The sequence below is a fragment of the Rhinopithecus bieti genome, unplaced genomic scaffold (assembly GCF_001698545.2).
Source record: "Rhinopithecus bieti isolate Rb0 unplaced genomic scaffold, ASM169854v2 scaffold_3043, whole genome shotgun sequence".
NCBI classification, from domain to species: domain Eukaryota; kingdom Metazoa; phylum Chordata; class Mammalia; order Primates; family Cercopithecidae; genus Rhinopithecus; species Rhinopithecus bieti.
This window is the reverse complement of record NW_016804580.1, coordinates 5,909,334-5,934,283: the sequence shown is the minus strand read 5'-3', so window position 1 is coordinate 5,934,283 and position 24,950 is coordinate 5,909,334. Positions and strand designations below refer to the sequence as shown.

Here is a 24,950-nt window from a genome sequence, read left to right as displayed (position 1 = left end):
AAAAAAAAAAAAAAAAAAGAAAAAAGAAAAACTAGGATTCAGACTCAACTGAATTGCAAACATCACTTTATACCTCTAAAAAGTAAAATCCCAAATAACAACAAATCCTATCTAGACACACTGAATAAAAGTATTTCTAAGTACCAGTTACAATGGAAGAATTTTGCATGCATTTTTTCCTACAAATGATCAAAAAAATTTAAAAAGAAAAGAATAGAGCACACCGAAACAGTAACATTCTATATGGCAAAATTTGGGGAAAATATGCAAAAGAGGCCTCAAATACCTCAGTAACTTCCAAAGAGCGGACAGTGAATAGAAATCATTTAACTAGCCCATAAAACTTTAAAATATGATAACTTTTATTTATTTAAAAAAAAAAAGAAGTGGGGTGGAACATCCAGAATAGGAGATCTTCTCCCCAGTGAAGTAACCATTTCACAGGTGAAAAACAGTCAAGTTGTCTCTGGAATTGTCCTACCAACATACAGAAAAAAATTTACCCAAGTAAATCTACTAAATCTCAGTAACGACACTAAGAGTCTGTAGCATTTAAGCCACAACTTGCTCCCTGCATCCCCACACCAACAGCTCCCTATGACAAATGGTCCACTCTAGATGACGTGGCCAAGAAGATGAGGGCTCCCTCCAACTCAGCTTCTAGTCTAGGACTATAGTTTCATCCTATGAGGGTCAGGCTGCCAGTGTCTCTGATCCAACTCAGACCTGGTAGCACCCATTCACAGATCCCCATCCTCACAAAAAGTCAAGAATATTAGGGCCCTATCATCCCTGCCCCAGCTTTTAGTAGAGTGGAAAGTTCCATATTATGAGAAACAAACTGAAAAAACAAGAAGCTATCATATCCTTGCCTTCTCTCAATACCCTGTTATAGAGCAAGAGTATCTCTTCAGAAGAAGGCTATTCATCCCATCCCCAGTTCCAGAGCAGCAGGGCAGAGAGTGTACACTTAAGGGGACCGTAAGAACCAAAGAATTCAGCAGATCTGCTTGAGAGGACAGACTTTGCTTTTTAACAGGCTTAGAGTTCATGCTTAAGGGTGTTGTCAAAAACAATGGAAAATTCACAATTTGTGTGTGTGCGTGTGTGTGAAAACATCACACTGTACTCTGCAAACATATACAATTATGATTTGTCAAACAAAAACAAATAAGAAAAAAAAAGAAAACTAATAAAGAGTACCTGAAATCTATTTTCCAGTGTACTCACTACAATTTAAGTAAAGTCAGAGGGAAAAAACCGAACAATGGAGACTTGTTAGCAATTAGGACAAGAATGATAGTTACAAGGAGAAACAAGTACAACAACTGAACAGCCAGAAGATTAACAGAGTGTACTCGAGAAAGACATCAAGAAGGGCCCTCCTGGGATCACACTCATCCCTGGGGTTCTAGAATGTTGTGCACATAAACTAGGCTGCACCCAATGGGGAGAAATTGTATCAGGATTTGTGACCAACCTAAAATCATTTCCCAAGCCAAATACTAATGCATCAATCAATAAAGCTCAAGGGGCTACAATACAACCTCTGATCCAAAACTGGCTGAAAAATTAGTTCCTCTGACCCAGGGGCAATTCTTCAAAAGTCAAACTTCAAAATAAAATCACATTCATACCTAATGGTCAAAAGACTGTGTACAAGCTCAATTATACACCCTCTAAGAAATGACTGGAAAATAACCTCTGATATCCTTGGAAAATAGTCTTTAAGCAACAAACACTTCCAAAAGGAAAGGGTGAAAATGTAACTGGCAAAGAGGGTAAGTACAATAAGTGGTTTATGTGGCCCCAAGGTGTGGCAATCCAAGGAGGTCAAGCTGAAAAAATGGGGCAGTGGTGGGGGGAAAGTGGGTCCTACATTTGTTTGAGCAGGGCCATCTGAGGGTGTATACCATTGGAAAAACAGACTTCAGAAAATCAGTCTGGTAAAGTGATTAAGCAAATAAATGACCAAACAAATAACAGTAAGACATACAGGGAGAAAAATAATCATTATCCAGAGGTGCTATATTACCTAAAATAGGTATTCAACAAAAAATTAAAAAATAAAGAACACACACAGGAAAAAGGAGCAGAAAGAGAAACTGCCTTTGAGAGTGCCCAGATGTTGGACTCAGGAGACAAAGACCTCAAACAAATGGAAAACCTGGAATTTAAATTTTATTTAAAAGACTCAAAAGCTGATTGAATTGGGAGAAGAAAAAAATTAGCAAACTTAAGAAGAGATCAATAGAGATTATAGAACCTAAAGGACAGTTTTTTTCTTAAGATTATACAACCAAAAGAACAGCCTGAAAAAAATGTGGGACACCATTAAATGCACATATGTATCAATAACCAGAAGGAGAAGAGAAAGGGAGATAGAAACTACATTTGAAAACCCAGTGCTGAAAACTTCCAAAATTTGATTTAAAAAAATTATACATCCAAAAATCTCAACAAACTCAAAATAAGATGAAAACAAAGAGATCCACACTAAAAATGATGAAAGTGGCCAGGAGAGGGAACTCATGCCTACAATCCCAGCACTTTGAGAGGCTGAGGCAGGAGGATCGCTTGAGCCCAGGAGTTCAACACCAGCCTGGGCAACATAGCAAAACTTCACCTCTACTTTAAAAAAAAAAAAAAAAAATTAGCCAGGCCAGGCGTGATGGTGCAAGCCTATAGTCCCAGCTACTCAGGAAGCTGAGGTGAGAAGATGGCTTGAGCCTAGGATATCAATAACTACACTGAGCCTTTATCGTGCCACTGCACTCCAGCATGGGCAACTGAGCAAGACTCTGTCTCAAAAAAAGAAAAAAAAAAAAAGAGCCAAAATAAAGAGAAAACTCTTAAAACAGAATGAGAAAAATGACATGCCACATGTAAGATAAATATAATAAAATTAACACCTGAGATCCAATCAGTAACTACGGAGGCCGGAGGGCAGTGGAATAACATATTCAAAATACCAAAAAAAAAAAAAAGAAAAGAAAAAAGAAACCCTGTAAATCAAGAATCCTATAACTAGCAAAACTGTCTTTCAAAAATAAAGGCAAATATAAACATTTTAAAATAAAAATTTAGAGATTTTCTTGCTCCAGATGTGACGACAAAGAAATACTAAAGGAAATTCTTTTAGCTAAAATCAAGAGACACCAAACAGTAATTGCAATCTACATGAAAAACAAACAGCTCTGACATAGATCATGTAGGAAGTAAAACAGTGTGATTAGATATTTCTTCTTCATTCTTCTCTTATCTATTTAATTTAAATAGTTGAATTAAACTATGTCTACAAATTGTATTGCCAAGACTGTAACATACAAATGTAACAATGTGACAATGACAATACAATGAAACAAGATTGGGTCAAAGTTATAATGAAGAATTAATACCTAGGCAGGGGTGGCTCGTGCCTGTAATCCCAGCACTTTGGGAGGACAAGGTGGGCGGATCACCTGAGGTTAGGAGTTCCAGATCAGCCTGACTAACATGGAGAAACCCTGTCTCTACTAAAAATACAAAATTAGCTGGGCATGGTGACACATGCCTATAATCCCAGCTATACTCAGGAGGCTGATGCATGAGAATTGCTTGAACCCAAGAGGCAGAGGTTGTGGTGAGCCGAGATCGCGCCATTCCACTCCAGCCTGGGCAACTAGAGCAAAACTCCATCTCAAAAAAAAAAAAAAAAAGCACAGATTACATAAAACAGTAAGTTTACCAACATATTGTTGAGTTTTTAACATATATAATGTTTATTATAATAACAGCAAAAGGCAGAAGACGACAATGGAGCTTTACAGGAGAATACTGCTTTCTGCAAGTCTTTATCTCTTTGGTGGTAAAAACTCCTGCCTCAGAGTTGATGGCTTCTGACTCACTGAGGTGGTGGTTGTGGCACTTTCACTATCTTTCTTTCTTTTTTTTTTTTTTTTAAGTAGAGACAAGGTCTTGCTATGTTGCCCTGGGTGGTCTCAAACTCCTGGCTTCAAGCAATACTACTGTCTCCGTAAGGGATGGGATTAAAGGTATGAACTACCACTCCCAGCCATTTTTTAAAATAACAATAAAGTTGACTATATCAATTGACTCTTCCTTTCATAAAACATTGCTGTGTAGCATATGCTGCTGTTTGACAGCATTTTACCTATAGTAAAACTTTCTTCAAAATTGGGGTCAATTCTCTCAAACCTGGTTGCCACTTCATCAACTAAGTATAGGGGCATATTCTACAACCTTTGTTGTCATTTCAACAATGTTTACACCATTTTCACAGGAAATAGATTCCATCTCAAGAAAGCACTCTCTTTGTTCATCTATGAGAAGATATTCATTCAAGTTTGACCATGAGATTGCAGCAATTCAGTCACATCTTCAGGCTCCACTTTTAATTCTAGCTCTCTTGCTATTGGTCACCACATCTGCAGCCTCCACCAAAGTCTTGAATCTCTCAGTCATCCATGAAGGATACAATCAACTTCTTTCAAACTCCCGTTCATGTTGATATTTTGACCTCCACCCACAAAACACAAATGTTCTTAATGGTACCTAGAATGGTGAATTCTTTCCAGAAAGTTTTCAATGTACTTTGTCCAGATCCATCAGAGGAATCACCCTCTATATAGCAGCCATAGCCTTTCGAAATGTGTTTCTTAAATAAGACCTATACGGCAAATTGACTCCTGGATCCACAGACTGCAGGGTGGGTGTTGTGTTAGCAGGCATGAAAAGACCATTTACTTGTACATCTTCATCAGAGCTCCTAGGTGACTATGTACATTGTCAAAGGGTTACTAATTGGTCTATATTCAATATTGCCGTGTCTTAGGGAACAGGGAGGCCTGAGGAGAGTAGAGAGAGATGAACAGCGAGCCGGTACAGCAGTCAGAATGCATACAACATTTATTAACTTCACCTCATAGTAAGTAACATCAAAGGTCACTGATCATACATAACCATAACAGATATAATGATGAAAATGTATGAAATATTATGAGAATTAACAAAAAGGGACAAAGAGTCACTAAGTGAGCACATGCTGTTAGAAAAATGAAACTGACAGACTTGCTTACTCCAGGGTTGCCGCAAACCTTCAATTTGGTAAAAAAAGAAAAAAGTCATACAATTCCTGTGAAGCACAATAAAAAGGAGCCCAATAAAATGAGATATGCTTAAGAAAAAAAAAAAGATATGCTTATACATCTTACTAAAATTAAGTAAAGTAAGTTCAGATAAAGATAGTAAGCCCTACAACAACCATTAAGAAAATAATCCAAGAAAATCGTTTTAAAATCATAAAGGGCCGGGCACAGTGGCTCACGCCTGTAATCCCAGCACTTTGGGAGGCCGAGGCGGGCGGATCACGAGGTCAGGAGATCAAGACCAGCATGGCTAACACAGTGAAACCCTGTCTCTACTAAAACTACAAAAAAATTAGCCAGGCGTGGTGGCAGGCCCCTGTAGTCCCAGCTACTCGGGAAGCTGAGGCAGGAAAATGGCGTGAACCCAGAGGCAGAGCCTGCAGTGAGTCGAGATTGAGATATATATATACATATATATCTCAATGTGAGTGAGTTGAGATATATATACCTCTCTCTCAAACATAAAAAAGGCCAGGACAGTAAGCCAAACACCTCTAGTTCCCAGCACTATGGGAGACTGAAGCAGGAGGATAGCTTGAGCCCAGGAGTTTGACACCAGCCTGGGCAACATAGCCAGTCACTATAAACAATAAAAAACTTAGGCATGATGGCATATGGCTATAGTCGCTGTTGCTTGTGAGGCTGAGCAGGAAGATCACTTGAACCTGGGAGGTTGATGTTGCAGTGACCGTGACAGTGCCACTGCACTCCAGACAGGGAGACAGAACAAGACCTTACCTCAAAAATAAAATAAAATAAAATAAAATATAAAATAAAATAAAATAAAATAAATAAAATAAAATAAAAAAATAAAATATAAAAATAAAATAAAATAAAATAAAATAAAATAAAATGAAAATAAAAGAAATTAAATGCCGGAGCGCGTGGCTCAAGCCTGTAATCCCAGCAACTTTGGGAGGACCAGACCGGCAGATCACAAGGTCAGGAGATCAAGACCCATCCTGGCTAACACGTGAAACCGCTGTCTCCCTTACTACTAAAAAAAGGAACCCTGTCCTCATAACCACTCTAGCCTACTTAAAAATACAAAAATTAGGGCCCCAGGGGCGTGGTGGCCGGCACCTGGTAGTCCCCAGCTAACTGCGAGAGGCTGAAAAAAGCCAGGAGAATGTGGTAAACCGGAGGCCGGAAGCATGCCAGTGAGCAGAAGATCCGGGCCCACGTGCACTCCAGAACTGGCCGAACAAGAGCCAAGACTCGTCTCAAAAAAAAAAAAAAAAGAAAAAAAAATAAATTAAAAATGGTATACTAGAAAGTATCTGTAGGTGGTATCCAACTTAAAATCATTCTACTTAGAGTTTCTCAACTTTACCACCATGATGCAAACCCAACACACATTAGTACAATATTCTCTTGTGATGCTGGGCAGCGGCAGCAAACCACAACTCCCAGTCAGCCATGTCATCATGAGACTAAACAACCAATGCCTGCTTGTCCAGTGAACCGTGTAGCCAGATGATTTTTCCCAACTGGAGGCTAATGTCAGTGTTCTGAGCATGTTTAAGGTAGGCTAGGCTAAGCCAAGATGTTAGATAAATAAGGTATATTTTTTCTTTTCTTTTTTTAAAGAGATGGGGTCTCACTATGTTGCCTAGGCTGCAGTGAAGTGGCTGTTCACAGGTGCAATAATCACACATGAAAGCCTCAAACTTCTGGGCTCAAATAATCCTCCTGCCTTATTAGAATGTAAGCTCATCGTAACTCAAGAAGCATCTGTACTTAAGATTAAAAAGGTAGGAAAAAAAAAATAGGAACTAAGTGGGCATAAGAGAAAAAAAAAGGGCAGGCTGCCAACCCAGGACCAAGGGATAAGGCCATGCCAATGGGCCTAGAGAACAGAATACCAAGCCACAGAGAATTATTTTCAAGTCTCAGAACTGAATGGAATTTGTCCTGCACTTATAAACCTGCTCTAAATCCCTTTTTTCCTTCCAATTTATCTCTTTTGGAATAGGAATGCTTCTCTGCCTGTCCCACCACTGCATCTCAGAAAGATAACTTGTTTTCTATGTATCACAGGTTTAGAAATAGAAGTTGTTATTATTATTATTTTTTTTAGACAGAGTCTCACTCTTGCCACCCAGGCTGGAGTGCAATGGCACAATCTTGACTCACTACAACCTCTGCCTCCCGAGTTCAAGCGAGTCTCCTGCCTCAGCCTCCCAAGTAGCTGGGACTACAGGCATGTGCCACCACACCCGGCTAATTTTTGCATTTTTAGTAGAGACAGGTTTCACTGTGTTAGCCAGGCTGGTCTTGAACTCCTGACCTCAGGTCATCTGCCCACCTTGGCCTCCCAAAGTGCTGAGATTACAGGTATGAGCCACCAGAGATGCCCAGCAGAGATAGAAATTTTGCTTCAGGATTAACCAAAGTCTTAACCCATCGCCAATTCAGATGATTCAGAAGATGAGATTTGGGACTTTCTGAGTTTATTATATTCAGGTAAGATGTGACACTTATATAGTTTACATCAAAATGGATCAATTACTTTTGGGGGATATTGGGATACAGCGCATCTATTTTATATGTGGAAAGAACATAAATTATGGGGGGGCCAGAACGCAGCCTGCTATGGGTTGAATTGTGAATTGTGGTCCCCAAGAAATGTATGTGAAGTCCTTAACCTCCCGATCTTAGAGAGTAACCTTACTTGGAAAAATGACCATTGCAAATGTAATTAGGATGAGGTCACATGATGGAGTAGGGCAGGCCTCTAATCCAATATGACTCATCTCCTAATAAGAAGATAGCCATATGGAGACAGAAACAAAGGAAGAATGGAATGTGAAGATAGAAGCAGAGATTAGGGTGATTAAAAAAAGAAGAAAAAAAAAATACCTGTCAACCATTGACACCCATCACCAAAAGCTAGGAGGCATGGAACAGATTTCCCTTATGAGTTCTGAAAAGGATCCAACTCAGCAGATATCTTGATTTCAGACTTGTAGCCTCCTTAATTGTGAGAAGAAATTTCTGCTGCTTGAAGCCACCCAGTTTGTGATATTTTGTTACAGCAGCCCTAGAAACTACTACAGGAGATGTATGAAAATTGGCTATGAGCTGGTCAGGTTTTAGAATTGGGTGATGAATATATGCAGGGTGTTTGTTATATTATTGCTTACTGTTTTTTACATATTTGACAATTTCAGAAATAAATTCTTAATAAACAAAAGAATGTTATAATAAGTAGAGTAAGTATTTAAAAGCAGAAGCAAACAAATTAGAAAACATTTGAATAAAATTGGAAATAAGCCCCAAAGCTTTTCTTTATATCAGGAATAAAAGAAATCGATCAAGGCCAAGCACAGTGGCTCACACCTGTAATCCCAGCACTTTCAGAGGCCAAGGTGGGCAAATCACCTGATATCAGGAATTCAAGACCAGCCTGGTCAACATGGTGAAACCCCACCTCTACCAAAAATACAAAAAAAAAAAAAAAAAAAAAAAAAAAAATTAGCTAAGCGTGGTGGTGGACACCCATAATCCCAGCTACTCGGGAGGCTAAGACAGGAGAATGGCTTGAACTCAGGAGGAGGAGGTTGCAGTGAGCCAAGATCGCACCATTGCACACCAGTCTGGGCAACAGTGAGACTCCATCTCAAAAAAAAAGAAAAAAAAAATTTTGGTTAAGAGTTTAGATAAAGGAAAAAACTCTATTTAAATGTTTATGTGAAGAAAACCATAATGGATTATATGGCACAACAACAGCTTAAAAATGATCTATATGCCCCTAGTGTCACATAAGACACGTTAATCTAGGCGTCTAGTTCACTCAGACTTTTTGCAACTAACATGCATTCCTTTGTTTCTTCATCACTGTGGGGAAAAGGTGGTACATACAAAAGGTTCTTGACATAACCCTATAAAAAGATTATCACATGGTATATTACCTGGGAACTTCAATGGTCACAATTCCAGGATACGTCAATGTTATCAACTTTCAAAAAAAAATAAATTTGACCTATAATGGGGGGGCCAGCCGGTGGTAGGGGAGAAAGAGGCAAACTATGTATCCTGGAACTTTGTACCTGGAAAAAAATTACCAGCAGCAGCAGCCTGATCAAAACTGCAACTTCTTGCCCACCTGGACAACCAGCTCTCTTTTCTAGAAATTAGCATCTATGCTCAATTTCTAATAATGGAATGGCGCCTGGGTACTCATGTTTGTCTAGGTGAAAACAGCTTCTAAATCCAGGTGCTTACACCAGAATTGCTCTCCTAGAAATTGAGGACTGAGACATTGAGTCGGTTACCTGTAGGGTAACCTGTAGAATCACAGATTTCTCAAACTTGACCTGTCTTATTTTGATACCATGTTACCCAGCAACGTAACCTCCCCTTAAGTATCAGTTTTTGTAAAATATCCTAATCAATTTCTTATCAATTATATAAATACCTATCATCTAGAGTACTCCAGAAGCCAAATGAACATTTAATAAAAAAAAAAACAAAAACAAAACCCGGAGATAGGGCCAGGCATAGTGGCTGACTATAATCCCAGCATTTTGGGGGGCTGAGGTGGAAGGACAACTAGAGGCCAGGAGTTCACAAGCAGCCTGGGCTACATAGCAAGACGCTGTCTCTCTACCAATTCTACCAATATTTAAAAAAAAAACTGGGTGTGGTAGTGGCACCTGTACTCCTAGCTACTCGGGAGACTGAGGTGGGAGGACTGATTGCTTGAGGCCCGCAGTTTGAGGGTATCATGAACCATAACTGTTCACTGCACTCCACCATGGGGTGACGGAGTAAGACTCTGTCTCTAAATAAATAAATATTACAAAAAGAAAAGCATTGAGACAGGCAATATTGGTGAGATTACAGATTTTAATCTCATGAACAATTTTAAGCTAGCTACTATACACTGCCATTTTCAAAAGTTTAGATTGGAATGTTTGCTGCCTTTGGTAGCTAAGATTAAAGAAATAACAATGAGGGATATTATAGTGCCATTCTTCCACAGTCCTTATCAGATAAATAGGCCTTTGAGTCTTGGAATTGTTGGGAGTAAGAAAGCAAATAATATATCAAGTTGACAAGCACAAAAGACACAAAGAGACCAAGCATGGTGGCTCACGCTTGTAATTCCAACACTTTGGGAAGCCAAGGCTAGAGGGTTGTTTGAATCCAGGAGTTCAAGACCAGCCTAGGTAACATAGTAAGATCCCATCTCTACAAAAAATAAAACAAAAGTAGCCAGACATGACGATGCATGCCTGTAGTCCCAGCTACTCAGGAGGCTGAGGTGGGAGGATCGCTTAAGGCTGGGAGGTCGAAGCTACAGTGAGCTATAATTGCACCACTGTACTCCAGCCTGTGCAACAGCGAGAGACCATCTCGGAAAAAAAAGAAGAGAGGAAGGGGAGGGGAGGAGAGACCACAAGAAACAAATATAATGAATAATAGTTTACTATTCCTGAGAAAAAGAGAAGACCAAGTGTAAGAGAATGTGTAACTAGGGCTGGGGAGAGGGGGCTGGAGAGAGAGAACACATAGACAACAGAGAGAAGTCAAACAGGAAATTTCAAAATGAGAATCAGCTGATATATCAAAAAGAACAAATGAGTTTTTTTACAGATAGAACTGCAAGATCTTGCTTTTCAAAATGCTTCAATTCTCCAGAAAAGAAAAATTAACTTAAGCACTCATCTAAGTAACTAGTATAAAGTGCCAAGCAAAAATAAACATTTATTAGATATAGACAAATGCAAATATATTCAATGCTTTCATACAAATGTGAATATCTGGGGCCTTATTATCATCTTGTTAATATATGCCAGTGAACAATTTGTAGACACAAAACTTGTTTTACAAACAGGGTAATATGTTCCATGAACATAAGCCGGGAATTTAAAACTTAGTGTCTATCTCTTCATTCTAAGAAATGGTTCAATTAACTCACTGTGAGAGAGAGAGAGAGAGAGAGAGAGAGAGAGAGAGAGTGTGTGTGTGTGTGTGTGTGTGTGTGTGTGTGTTCCATCTCAGGTAATGGTGATGCACCTAGTACTTATATTCTCAAAATGGAAAACCCATTCTGCTATTTCTTCCTCCCTCTTCTCTGTCACATTAAATTGATCACCAGGCTGGTCAGCTGAAGCTCTTACATATTACTGAATGTCTCTGTCCTGTTGTTCCTACTACTTCAGATCCTCATTAGTACCTCTGGGACACTGTCAGAGTCTCAACAGATTCTAGGTCTCTTGTCTCTTCTATCTTCCATCTCCCAATCCTCCTTCCCCTGATCCATTAGAATGACAGACCTAAGCATATCCTTTCTGAACATAAAAACCCTTCAATAGGGATAAGCTTTAGGCTCCTTAACACGAGGCATGAGGTGCCTGAACATGTGACCCTTGACAATCTCTCTCAGCATTCTGCCTAGCACATTCAGGGTCCTAACAATACTACCCTTCTCCCTGCCACCATCCCAAATCCCTCCCTCTGCTCACCACTGTCCTTGTTATTTCCCACTTCAAAGCTTTTGCTCCTTCAATCTGTAAAATTAACAGCCACTTATGTGTTCCTTCCTTTCTCCTCTCTTCAGTTAGCACCTGGAGGTTTCTTACTCTTAGGAAAAACTGCGACCTTTTCTAAGATACCTCCTCCCTCTTTCCTCAGTCCTGTTAAAGGTTAGGTGGACATTCACTGTACCTCAAAAATCCTTGCACATATTACTGTTTAACAATCACTGATTTATGCACATCTATCCACTATACAGACCTGATACATATAAGAGGACAAGCCATAAATGAGGACAAGATGAATGGGCAGATAGATGAAATGTTTCGCTTCCGTATTTACCTGACACCTCATTTTTGGGAGTCCTAAAACACATAAAGAATATTTAGTGCTTTCAAAAATATCTTTTACTTGGCCAGGTACAGTGGCTTACACCTGTAAACCCAGCACTTTGGGAGGCTAAGGCTGCTGGATCACTTGAGGTCAGGAGTTCGAGCCCAGCCCAGTCAACATCTCTACCAAATCCCATCTCTACCAAAAATACAAAAATTAGCCGGGCATGGTGGTCCACGCCTATAATCCCAGCTACTCAGGAGACTGAGGCATGATGAGAATCACTTAAACCTGGGAGGCAGAGAGGGTGCACTGGGCCAAGATCATACACTCCAAGGCCAAGGTGATGGAGTGAGAATCTGCAAAAAAAAAAAAAAAAAAAAAAAAAAAATTAGCCGAATGTGGTAGTGATGCCAAGTAAATCCCAGGTTACTCCGGGGGGTTGTGGCAGGAGAATTGCTTGAACCTGGGAGGCGGAGGTTGCAGTAAGCCGAGATCGCAGCACTGTACTCCAGCCTGGGCGACAGAACAAGACTCAATCTCAAAAAAAAAAAAAAAAAAAAAAAAAGTTCTGGCTGGCGCAGTGGCTCACACCTGTAATCCCAGCACTTTGGGAGGCTGAAGTGGGCGGATCATGAGATCAGGAGATCGAGACCATCCTGGTCTGTAGTCCCAGCTACTTGGGAGGTTGAGGCCGGAGAATCACTTGAACCTGGGAGATGGAGGTTGCAGTGAGCCAAGATTGAGCCACTGCACTCCAGCCTGGGCCACGGAGCAAGACTCCGTCTCAAAAAAAAGATTGTTTACACAGACGCTAAATATACCGATGAAAACTTAATTGCTATCCACTACTATCACTTTTGGAAAAAAATAAGGGGGAGACAGGTTAGCAATTTCTAAGACTTCCATTAGGTTTAATCTTACAATGAGATGACGTCATGTTTTTTGATGTTTTTGTTTGTTTCTCTGGCCTAGCTCATCCTTCCTATACTTATAAACACTCTTTACTTCAGGGCCATCCAATATAAAGGACTATTTAAAATATACATATACATATACATACACATATGATATATTCATCATCTGCTAACTACTCTCTATGGAAACTGTAGCTTTCTAAAATGAATGCTTCTTTGACTCTGAAGGATACAAGCTTCTACCCCAAAAAAGTTCCCAAATCCCTTTGTTGCCACAATCTTCACATTTCTGAAAACTTATTAAAAGGTAATTTTAACAAAACATGTCAGTGAAATCATGAGTTAATGCATGTAACAGAAGAAAATATTAGCAGTCAAAATATAAAATAGGATCCAATTATTTAAATTTTACAAAACTGGCCACTGGCCAGGGCTGCTGGCTCACAACTGTAATCCCAGCACTTTGAGAGGCTGAGGCAGGAGGATTCCTTGAGACCAAGAGTTAGAGACCACCCTGGGCAACATAGGGAGATCCTGTCTCTATAAAAAATAAATAGACCAGGCGCACTGGCTCACACCAGTAATCCCAGAACTTTGGGAGGCAGCCAAGGTGGGTGGATCACATGAGGCTGGGAGTTCAAGCCCAGCCTGACCAATGTGGCAAAACCTGTCTCCACTAAAATGCAAAAAAAATTAACTGGAAGTAGTGATGCATGCCTGTAATCCCCAGCTACTTGGGAGGCTGAGGCATGAGAATTGCTTAAATCCAGGAGGTAGAGGTTGCAGTGAGCCAAGAGTGAACCACTGCACTCCAGCCTGGGTGACAGAGCAAGACTCTGTCTCAAAAAACACAACCAACCAACCAAATAAATAAACAAAAGGAAGTTAACCTATGAGGACACAAAGGGATTAGAATGATACACAATGAACTTTGGGGATTTGGGGTAAAGGGTGGAAATGGGGTGAGAGATAGAAGACTACACATTGGGCACAGTGTAAACTGCTTGGGTGATGGGTACATCAAAACCTCAGAAATCACCACTAAAGAACTTAGTCATGTACCCAAACACCATGTGTTCCCCAAAACCTATTAAAATTAATAAATAAATATTTTAAAATGGGCCATTATATATTTAACAACATGTAAAAAATTTCACAGGTCAATACAGTGAATTCTCTGCTATTTAGATATACAATAAAGATATTCCAGCAAATTGTTTTCCTAGTACTCACAAAATTTCATTTTCCTAAATTCCACAATGTTCTAGCCACATAGGACTATTTTTTACTCTCTGAACATGCCTACCACTTCTTCCCTTTGCACCTGCTACCCTAGGTTATGTCACTTTCTCTGTCTGGAATTTTATTTGATCCTTTTCTGCACAGGTCAAATGCCTAATTATTCTGCAAAGCCCTAGAAGCTCTTTGTATGCCTTACTCAATTCCTGCGACAAGAATAATCCCTCCTTTCATTATTTACCCATAATACTCCATTCGGCCTTATTGTTATGTAATATATATTTTAATTTTCATACATTTATTTACTTGTCTTCCTACTTGAGGAGGGGAAACCCCCTATTTTATTTATCCTTGAATTGCTGGGGTCTAACACAATGCTTGATACAAAGTAGGCCCATAGTAAATGCCCAGTAAATAAATGTTCCCAAACATATCCTTTATTACGTATCATCCATTAAGGACTGATGTCTTCAAAACCATTTTGCAATCATTCCTGTCATTTTAGAATTGCATGCCCCATTATTAGGCATAAAGAATATATATGAACAAAATCTTATTATTAACTTTTTTTATTTTTTGAGACAGGGTCTCACTCTGTCACCTAGGCTGGAATACAGTCACACAATCATAGCTCACTGCAGCCTTGACCTCCCAGACTCAAGTGATCCTCGCACTTCAGCCTCTCGAGTAGTTGGGAGGGACTACAGGCGAGCACCACCATGCCCGGCTAATTGTTTTTCTTCTTTGCAGAGGTGGGGTCTCAGAATGTTGCCCAGGCTGGTCTGGTACTCCTGGGCTCAAGCAATCCTCCCACTTCAACCTCCCAAAGTACTGAAATTATAGGTGTGAGCCACCACACCCAGTCCATTAACTTATTTTCTTTTTCTTTTTTGTTTCTTTGCTTGCTGTTTGTTTTGAACAGGGTCTTGTTCTGTTGCCCAGGCAGGGGTGCAGGGGCACAATCACAGTTCACTGCAGCCTCGACCTCCTGGGCTCAAGGGATCCTCCCACTGCAGCTTCTTGAGTAGCTGGACTACAGACGCATGTGCTTCCCCACACCTGGCTAAATTTTATCTTTTGTGTAGAGAACGGGTCTTGCTTGTTGTCCAGGCTGGTCTCAAACTTCTGGACTCAAGCGGTACTCCTGCCTGGGCGTCCCAAAGTGCTAGGACTACAGGCATGAGCCACTGAGCCTATTCTAACACTAAGTAGCACAAAACAAATCAACAACAAAATCCAACAAACATAAAGCGATCGCATATAAGAAAAGCTATAAAAGGAAAAAATAGAAGAAAAAAAGTAAACTTGATAAACAGATACACCATGTATGTGGAAGGAAAGAGTCAATATTATAAAATATATTCATCCCTAAAACAGTATTTCACTGTAACTCTAATATAGTCTAAATTGTGCTTTTTTATTAGTCCTAATGTTCATCTAGAAAATAAATACATGACAATATTTGTCTTACCATGTACTAAAATGTATATAAAGCCATAACAATTTAAAATAGTGTGGTACCAGAATAAAATAGACACACCAATGGAACACAAAAAAAGTCCAGAAACATACTCAAACATTCAAGAATTTAGTAATGATTCAAACAATATTTCAAATCACAATGGAAAACATAGATTATTCAGCAATAGTGTTGAAAAGTTGACTAATCAGGTGGGAGGGGAAAGTTAGGCACATATCTTACCATATTCTAAAATTAACTCTAGGCTAATAAAATACTTATATCTAAATAGTTCCTTCTTTGGTCTACCCTCACTCCTTTTCTACTTGAACACTTTAGTCTTAAAGCCATGAGATGGGGCTGGGCATGGTGGCTCATGCCTGTAATCCTAGCACTTTGGAAGGCCAGAGCAGGCAGATCACTTGAGCTCAGGAGCTCAAGACCAGCCTGGGCAACATGATGAAACCTCAACTCTACAAAAAAATACAAAAAACTTAGCCAGGTGTGATGGGTACACCTGTAGTCCCACCTACTTAGAGGGCTAAAGTGGAAGGACTGCTTGAGCCCAAGAGGTCGAGGCTGCAGTGAGCCAAAACTGCACCACTGCACTCCAGCCTGGGTGACAAAGTGAGACCCTGTCTCAAAAAAAAAAAGGCCATGAGGTGGGTTCAAGCATAGTAATTATCTATGCTGGGGAGGAGGGGCAGTCCAATACAACTATAAGAGCCTGAGTAACGTTGGCTCACCTAAGGGGCTGGGGATAGTGGTGGGGATAATCTCAGAGCAAGGTGAAAAGATCAACCAAAGCGGAAGTAGTGAACCGAAGCTGAATATCAAATCCCAAGAGGGGTGAAAAGGACTGGCATGCAGGAAAGCAGCAGCAACCCTGAACTGGGTTAGAATAGCATCTGCATTAGGTGGAGCAGCAACAGAAGGTATGTCAAAACAGGAGGATGATCAAATAAGTAAACTATTAAAATAGTAAGAGTCAGGTTTCTGTCTGAGAATCATAAACATGGGGAAAAATTAAAATGAACCCTTGTTTTGTTGGGNTTTTTTGATGTTTTTGTTTGTTTCTCTGGCCTAGCTCATCCTTCCTATACTTATAAACACTCTTTACTTCAGGGCCATCCAATATAAAGGACTATTTAAAAATATACATATACATATACATACACATATGATATATTCATCATCTGCTAACTACTCTCTATGGAAACTGTAGCTTTCTAAAAATGAATGCTTCTTTGACTCTGAAGGATACAAGCTTCTACCCCAAAAAAGTTCACAAATCCCTTTGTTGCCACAATCTTCACATTTCTGAAAACGTATAAAAAGGTAATTTTAACAAGACGTGTCAGTGAAATGATGAGTTAATGCATTTAACAGAAGAAAATGTTAGCAGTCAAAAATATAAAAATAGGATCCAATGATTTAAATTCTACAAAAACTGGCCACTGGCCAGGGGTGCTGGCTCACAACTGTAATTCCGGCACTTTGAGAAGCTGAGGTAGGAGGATTCCTTGAGACCAAGAGTTAGAGACCACCCTGGGCAACATAGGGAGATCCTGTCTCTATAAAAAATAAATAGACCAGGCGCACTGGCTCACACCTGTAATCCCAGAACTCTGGGAGGCAGCCAAGGTGGGCAGATCACTTGAGGCTGGGAGTTCAAGCCCAGCCTGACCAATGTGGCAAAAACCTGTCTCCACTAAAAATGCAAAAAAAATTAACTGGAAGTAGTGATGCATGCCTGTAATCCCCAGCTACTTGGGAGGCTGAGGCATGAGAATTGCTTAAATCCAGGAGGTAGAGGTTGCAGTGAGCCAAGAGTGAACCACTGCACTCCAGCCTGGGTGACAGAGCAAGACTCTGTCTCAAAAAACACAACCAACCAACCAAATAAATAAACAAAAGGAAGTTAACCTATGAGGACACAAAGGGATTAGAATGATACACAATGAACTTTGGGGATTTGGGGTAAAGGGTGGAAATGGGGTGAGAGATAGAAGACTACACATTGGGCACAGTGTAAACTGCTTGGGTGATGGGTACATCAAAACCTCAGAAATCACCACTAAAGAACTTAGTCATGTACCCAAACACCATGTGTTCCCCCAAAACCTATTAAAATTAATAAATAAATATTTTTAAAATGGGCCATTATATATTTAACAACATGTAAAAAATTTCACAGGTCAATACAGTGAATTCTCTGCTATTTAGATATACAATAAAGATATTCCAGCAAATTGTTTTCCTAGTACTCACAAAATTTCATTTTTCCTAAATTCCACAATGTTCTAGCCACATAGGACTATTTTTTACTCTCTGAACATGCCTACCACTTCTTCCCTTTGCACCTGCTACCCTAGGTTATGTCACTTTCTCTGTCTGGAATTTTTATTTGATCCTTTTCTGCACAGGTCAAATGCCTAATTATTCTGCAAAGCCCTAGAAGCTCTTTGTATGCCTTACTCAATTCCTGCGACAAGAATAATCCCTCCTTTCATTATTTACCCATAATACTCCATTCGGCCTTATTGTTATGTAATATATATTCTAATTTTCACACATTTATTTACTTGTCTTCCTACTTGAGGAGGGGAAACCCCTTATTTTATTCATCCTTGAATTCCTGGTGTCTAACACAATGCTTGATACAAAGTAGGTCCATAGTAAATGCCCAGTAAATAAATGTTCCCAAACTTATGCTTTATTACGTATCATCCATTAAGGACTGATGTCTTCAAAACCATTTTGCAATCATTCCTGTCATTTTAGAATTGCATGCCCCATTATTAGGCATAAAGAATATATATGAACAAAATCTTATTATTAACTTTTTTTATTTTTTGAGACAGGGTCTCACTCTGTCACCTAGGCTGGAATACAGTCACACAATCATAGCTCACTGCAGCCTTGACCTCCTAGGCTCAAGTGATTCTCCCACCTCAGCCTCTCGAGTAGTTGGGAGGGACTACAGGCGAGCACCACGATGCCCAGCTAATTGTTTTTCTTGTTTGTAGAGGTGGGGTCTCAGAATGTTGCCCAGGCTGGTCTGGTACTCCTGGGCTCAAGCAATCCTCCCACTTCAACCTCCCAAAGTACTGAAATTATAGGTGTGAGCCACCACACCCGGTCCATTAACTTTTTTTCTTTTTTTTGTTTCTTTGCTTGCTGTTTGTTTTTGAACAGGGTCTTGTTCTGTTGCCCAGGCAGGGGTGCAGGGGCACAATCACAGTTCACTGCAGCCTCGACCTCCTGGGCTCAAGGGATCCTCCCACTGCAGCTTCTTGAGTAGCTGGACTACAGACGCATGTGCTTCCCCACACCTGGCTAAATTTTATCTTTTGTGTAGAGAACGGGTCTTGCTTGTTGTCCAGGCTGGTCTCAAACTTCTGGACTCAAGCGGTACTCCTGCCTGGGCGTCCCAAAGTGCTAGGACTACAGGCATGAGCCACTGAGCCTATTCTAACACTAAGTAGCACAAAACAAATCAACAACAAAAATCCAACAAACATAAAGCGATCGCATATAAGAAAAGCTATAAAAAGGAAAAAATAGAAGAAAAAAAGTAAACTTGATAAACAGATACACCATGTATGTGGAAGGAAAGAGTCAATATTATAAAAATATATTCATCCCTAAAACAGTATTTCACTGTAACTCTAATATAGTCTAAATTGTGCTTTTTTATTAGTCCTAATGTTCATCTAGAAAAATAAATACATGACAATATTTGTCTTACCATGTACTAAAATGTATATAAAGCCATAACAATTTAAAATAGTGTGGTACCAGAATAAAAATAGACACACCAATGGAACACAAAAAGTCCAGAAATATACTCAAACATTCAAGAATTTAGTAATGATTCAAACAATATTTCAAATCATAATGGAAAACATAGATTATTCAGCAATAGTGTTGAAAAAGTTGACGAACCAGGTGGGAGGGGAAAGTTGGGCACGTATCTTACCATGTTCTAAAATTAATTCTAGGCTAATAAAATACTTATATCTAAATAATTCCTTCTTTGGCCTACCCTCGCTCCTTTTCTACTTCAACACTTTAGTCTTAAAGCCATGAGATGGGGCTAGGTATGGTGGCTCATGCCTGTAATCCTAGCACTTTGGGAGGCCAGAGCAGACAGATCACTTGAGCTCAGGAGCTCAAGACCAGCCTGGGCAACATGATGAAACCTCAACTCTACAAAAAAATACAAAAAACTTAGCCAGGTGTGATGGGTGCGCCTGTAGTCCCACCTACTCAGGGGGCTAAAGTGGAAGGACTGCTTGAGCGCAAGAGGTTGAGGCTGCAGTGAGCCAAAACTGTACCACTGCACTCCAGCCTGGGTGACAAAGTGAGACCCTGTCTCAAAAAAAAAAAAGGCCATGAGGTGGGTTCAAGCATAGTAATTATCTATGCTGGGGAGGAGGGGGCAGTCCAATACAACTATAAGAGCCTGAGTAACGTTGGCTCACCTAAGGGGCTGGGGATAGTGGTGGGGATAATCTCAGAGCAAGGTGAAAAGATCAACCAAAGCGGAAGTAGTGAACCGAAGCTGAATATCAAATCCCAAGAGGGGTGAAAAGGACTGGCATGCAGGAAAGCAGCAGCAACCCTGAACTGGGTTAGAATAGCATCTGCATTAGGTGGAGCAGCAACAGAAGGTATGTCAAAACAGGAGGATGATCAAATAAGTAAACTATTAAAAATAGTAAGAGTCAGGTTTCTGTCTGAGAATCATAAACATGGGGGAAAAAATTAAAATGAACCCTTGTTTTGTTGGGCTAGATTTGGAGAAGTTACCATAAGCATATGGAGTTCAATATATAGAGATGGTTACAGTAATAGAGAGGTGTGTGTGTATGTATATTCACATAATGAATCAAAAGTATTGTGTGACCTCACAGCTTGTTCTTTTTTTTTTTTTTTTTTTTTTGAGATGGAGTCTCACTCTGTTGCCCAGGCTGGAGTGCAGGGGTACAATCTCGGCTCACTGCAACCTCCGACTCCCAGGTTCAAGCAATTCTCCTCCCTCAGCCTCCTGAGTAGCGGGAATACAGGCGCCCGCTACCATGCCTGGCTAATTTTTGTATTTTTTAGTTGAGACAGGGTTTCACCATCTTGGCCAGGCTGGCCTTAAACTCCTGACCTCATGATCCACCTACCTGGGCCTTCCAAAGTGCTGGGATTAGAGGTGTGAGCCACCAGGTCCAGTCAATTTTTTTTTTTTTTTTTTTTTTTTTTGAGACAGAATCTCACTCTCTTCCTATATATATTCAAGTATTTATATTTATCTATATAGTGGTTGTGGTAGGGATTATAATTTTCTTATCAGTAAATTCAGTCTACTGAGTGTACCACTCTTTTTTTTTTCCTTTTTGAAACGGACTGTTGCTGTGTTGCCCAGGCTGGACTGCAGTGGCACTATCTCGGCTCACTGCAACCTCCACCTCCCGGGTTCAAACAGTCCTCCTGCCTCAGCCTCCTGAGTAGCTGGGACTACTAAGTAACTGGGACTAGTAGAGATAGGGTTTCATTGGCCAGGCTGGTTTCGAACTCTGGACCTCAAGTCATCCCGCTGGTTTTGGCCTCCCAAAGTCCTAGGATTACAGGCGTGAGCCATTGTGCCTGGCCCACAGTTTTCTACATAGATACAGAAACAATATAGATGTGAATTTATAGAAATATGTATCTCTGCAGGAATGCACACACACACACAGAGACACATTTCCTAGCCATGCTGACTGAGAGTAGCAATAACCCACACCTAGCACCCACTTTTGCTCCTAAATATTATTTGCACCTAAAAGAAATCAAGGCTCCTCAGAGAAATGGTGATTTCAGAACTACAGCAGGAATAATACAAGATGAGCCTAGATTATACTGTTGTGTCAGAAGTAGAGAAATGCTTCTCTGAAATAATAGATCAAAAGACACAGAAGCCAGCTTTAAGAGGTCCCACCAGGCAAACCTGAGACAGTATGAACAACAAAATAAATGACATTAGTGGAATATGACTTATTAAAATAAAATAGCATAAGTCCATACTAATAGAAATACTAGGGAGTAAAGAAAGCTTCACCTTACAGTGGAATGTCAACTGATGAATGTAAAAGAAAGGGTGAAATTGGAAAACCACTACTTGCCATCAATCCTAGTCATAAATTAGGTCAAGAAACATCAATAAATGCCAAAATTAGTGAGGAAAAGGCACAAGGAACAAGATGTTTATATACGAAGTACTTCCCCCACAAAATCCACACTGACTATAAAGAGAAGAAAGATTAACTTCATAGTGGAGAAACCTGACAGACACACCTTACCCAAGTGATCAAGGAAAAACTGAAATCATGTACCACCTGATAGGATGCAAACAAAAGAACACAGAATCATACATGTGATACTCCTGCTAAAAACATAACTGTATTTCATCATGATGAAACATCAGGCAAATCCAAATAAGGGGTCATTCTACAAAGTAACTGGCCTGTTATATTCAGAAGTTATCAAAGGTATGAAACTCAGGGAAAGACTGAGTTACTATTTGAGACTTAAAAAGACCAAAGAGGCCCAGGTGGGGTGGCTCACGCCTGTAATCCCAACACTTTGGGAGGCTGAGGCAGGCAGATCACTTGAGGCCAGGAGTTCAAGAGCAACCTGGCCAACATGGCAAGAGCCTGTTTTTACTAAAAGCACAAAAAAATTAGCTGGATGTGGTGGTGCAAACCTATAATCCCAGCTATTCGGGGGCTGAGGCACAAGAATCACTTGAACCCAGGAGGTGGAGGCTGCAGTGAGCCGAGATTGCACTACTGCACTCCAGCCTGGGTGACAGAGCGAGACTCTGTACAAAATAAAATAAATAAAAGGCCGAAGAGTCAAAATGCAGCTTGTGATTATTTTGCTATAAAGAATATGTCTACAGAAACATGAATGGGTTCCAAAGATCAGACAGTAATAATGTATCGCTATTAATTTCCTTATTTTGATGGCATATTGTATATTCCCAAGAGAATATCCTTCTTTATGGGAAATTCTGAAGCATTCAGGGGCGACAGCATATTATATTGGTAAGTTACTCTCAAATGGTTTAGGGAAGGAAGAGTTCTTTTGTACTATTCCTGCAACCTGTTTGTAAGTTTTAATGCTTTTAAAATTAAAACAAAACAAGGTAAAATGAACTTCCAAAGCACTAAAAAAAAAACAAAAGTACATTAATATAAAGATTTTCTTTGCACAGCATCAAAAGCAGAAACAATAAAGAGTATTTGCATAAATGACCTCAAAAATGTAAACTTCTGCATTAGAAAAAATTAACCTGCTAGAATCCCAACAACTATGAAAATGTAATAAAATTAAAACCAAACGTTAAATTATGGGAAAAAACACGCACAACAAATATGTAAGACAAAATAATATGATCTCTAAAACACTTTGTAAAAAAATTGTAATATTAAAACAAACAGATATGGAAAGGTCAATTAACATACATGAATAATCTTCAAAAAAAAAATACTTTAAAATAATTAACCTTACCAGTACTCAAATAAACTCATTCAAACATTTTAATATTTTTTTTACTAGAAAGAATAGCAAAGTTTTTAAAAGGGTAACACAGTGTACCTAACCTAATATAGAGTTATGAGCAATGTCACATATAGCTAATACACGGTAACTTCTAGAGGACAGTTTCACACAACGTATTTACTGAAGCTTCCAAAATGTCCACACACTTTTACACAGATGCTAGCAGTGTATACTAAATGCCAGACACCAAACTAGGCCCTTCAACCACAAAGGGTTGCTTAAATTCACAGTTTGTTCAATCTCATGATATTCTGTATTACAGACTAAATATCTATTAAAAATACAGCAGAAACACAATTTATTGACACACAAAAGATGCTGTGTAAGTTTCAAAGGCAAACAAAAAATATGAGGAAAACGATTCAATTTTTTTGTAAGTACATACTATAAGCAAAAATACATAGGAAAAAACCTGGATGAGCTTGAATAAGAAGATTATGAATGATTTTTGTCTTATATGTATTTACTTGTATGTATTTTCAAGTTTTAAAATAAATATTAATTACATAATAAAAAGTTTTTTTACACAAAAACATTTAAAATCTTAAAGCTGGCTGCTATTTCTTCCAAGGATGGAATGTGTACCTTCAATTAAATAGTAAAACTATATCTAAAGGCACACTGGGTAACAGTGAAACCTAAAATGGAGGGGAGAATAAAACAATAATATATATGTACTAAATGAAGAAAAATATACAGGAAAAAAGCAAACTTTTTTTTTTTAAGGTGAACAATAAAAACCATATCTTGGGGTACAAATAACTTTGGCAGGGGAGACAGGTAACATTCTAATATAGGACTGTTTCTCAAAAAAGAATGTGATACATTATAATGAATATTATGCAAAATAATAATTCAAATTTAACAGACTCTTGATACTTGAAAGAACAAAAGAGGTAGATAATTCATAAAGGGCCCATCTCTAAGGATTAAAATATCCTGTAAATCGTAGAATACTAAATACCTAGGTTACTATAAAAGGTAAGACAGTTTTGCTTGCTTTGTACTCCTGTGACCTTAGTAACATATTAACAACATTTTAATAACCATAGTTTGGTGTAGTAATTTTTTTTCCAAATCTCCCCTGAATTTGATGGAGACCTATAATTTTAAAAACACAAAAACTTCCTTTCTACTTCCCGGCAGTGATATTCAAACAGGAATAAAATAATATCCACTGTACCTTGTTATAACGATCACGCGGAACAGACTGTAAAACAATTGGTTCCATTGTGGAAACACTGGCAAATTGTGCCTCTGGGATCTACAGGGCACAAACCACATGGGCCCAACCTAAAAATAAATAAATAAATGTCATACTTTCAGTTTTATCAAAAGCAAATTAACATCATTAACTTCCTTAACAGATCCCTCAAATGTCTGTTGAAACAAACACACAACAAGGACATTAACAAATTCTCATTGCTGTCTTACTTCCATTGCTTGAGAATACTCAAACCACTACTAAAAAAAAGCATTCTTAATCATTTCCCCAGTTATGATGTACAGTAATATAAATAAAGGGAAACATTCATAAATTCAGATGTCGGCAATAACACTTCTTATACAGGTGACCAAATATTCACATCAACACTACCTCTGAGAACCACTATAAAAAGAGTTTTTAAAAGTTTAATACTTATGATAAAATTTAATAATCTTAATCATTTTAAATGTCAACATGAAATTATTTTATCTTAGTGTCAATATTTTAATATTAGTAATAACAATCATTTCACTATTTTAATTTGAAATGTGTTAAATTTGATTTTT

The 24,950-nt window shown here is 39.0% G+C and overlaps 1 protein-coding gene across 1 annotated transcript in view; it reads right to left on the bottom strand.

Annotated features, from left to right (window-relative positions):
• Nucleotides 1-24,950, bottom strand: part of MLLT10 (MLLT10 histone lysine methyltransferase DOT1L cofactor) — a 249,797-nt gene that overhangs the window by 136,702 nt on the left and 88,145 nt on the right. Inside the window, 1 exon segment of the mRNA XM_017869231.1 lies at nt 24,361-24,470. Within this exon segment, the coding sequence (XP_017724720.1) occupies nt 24,361-24,470 (110 nt within the window).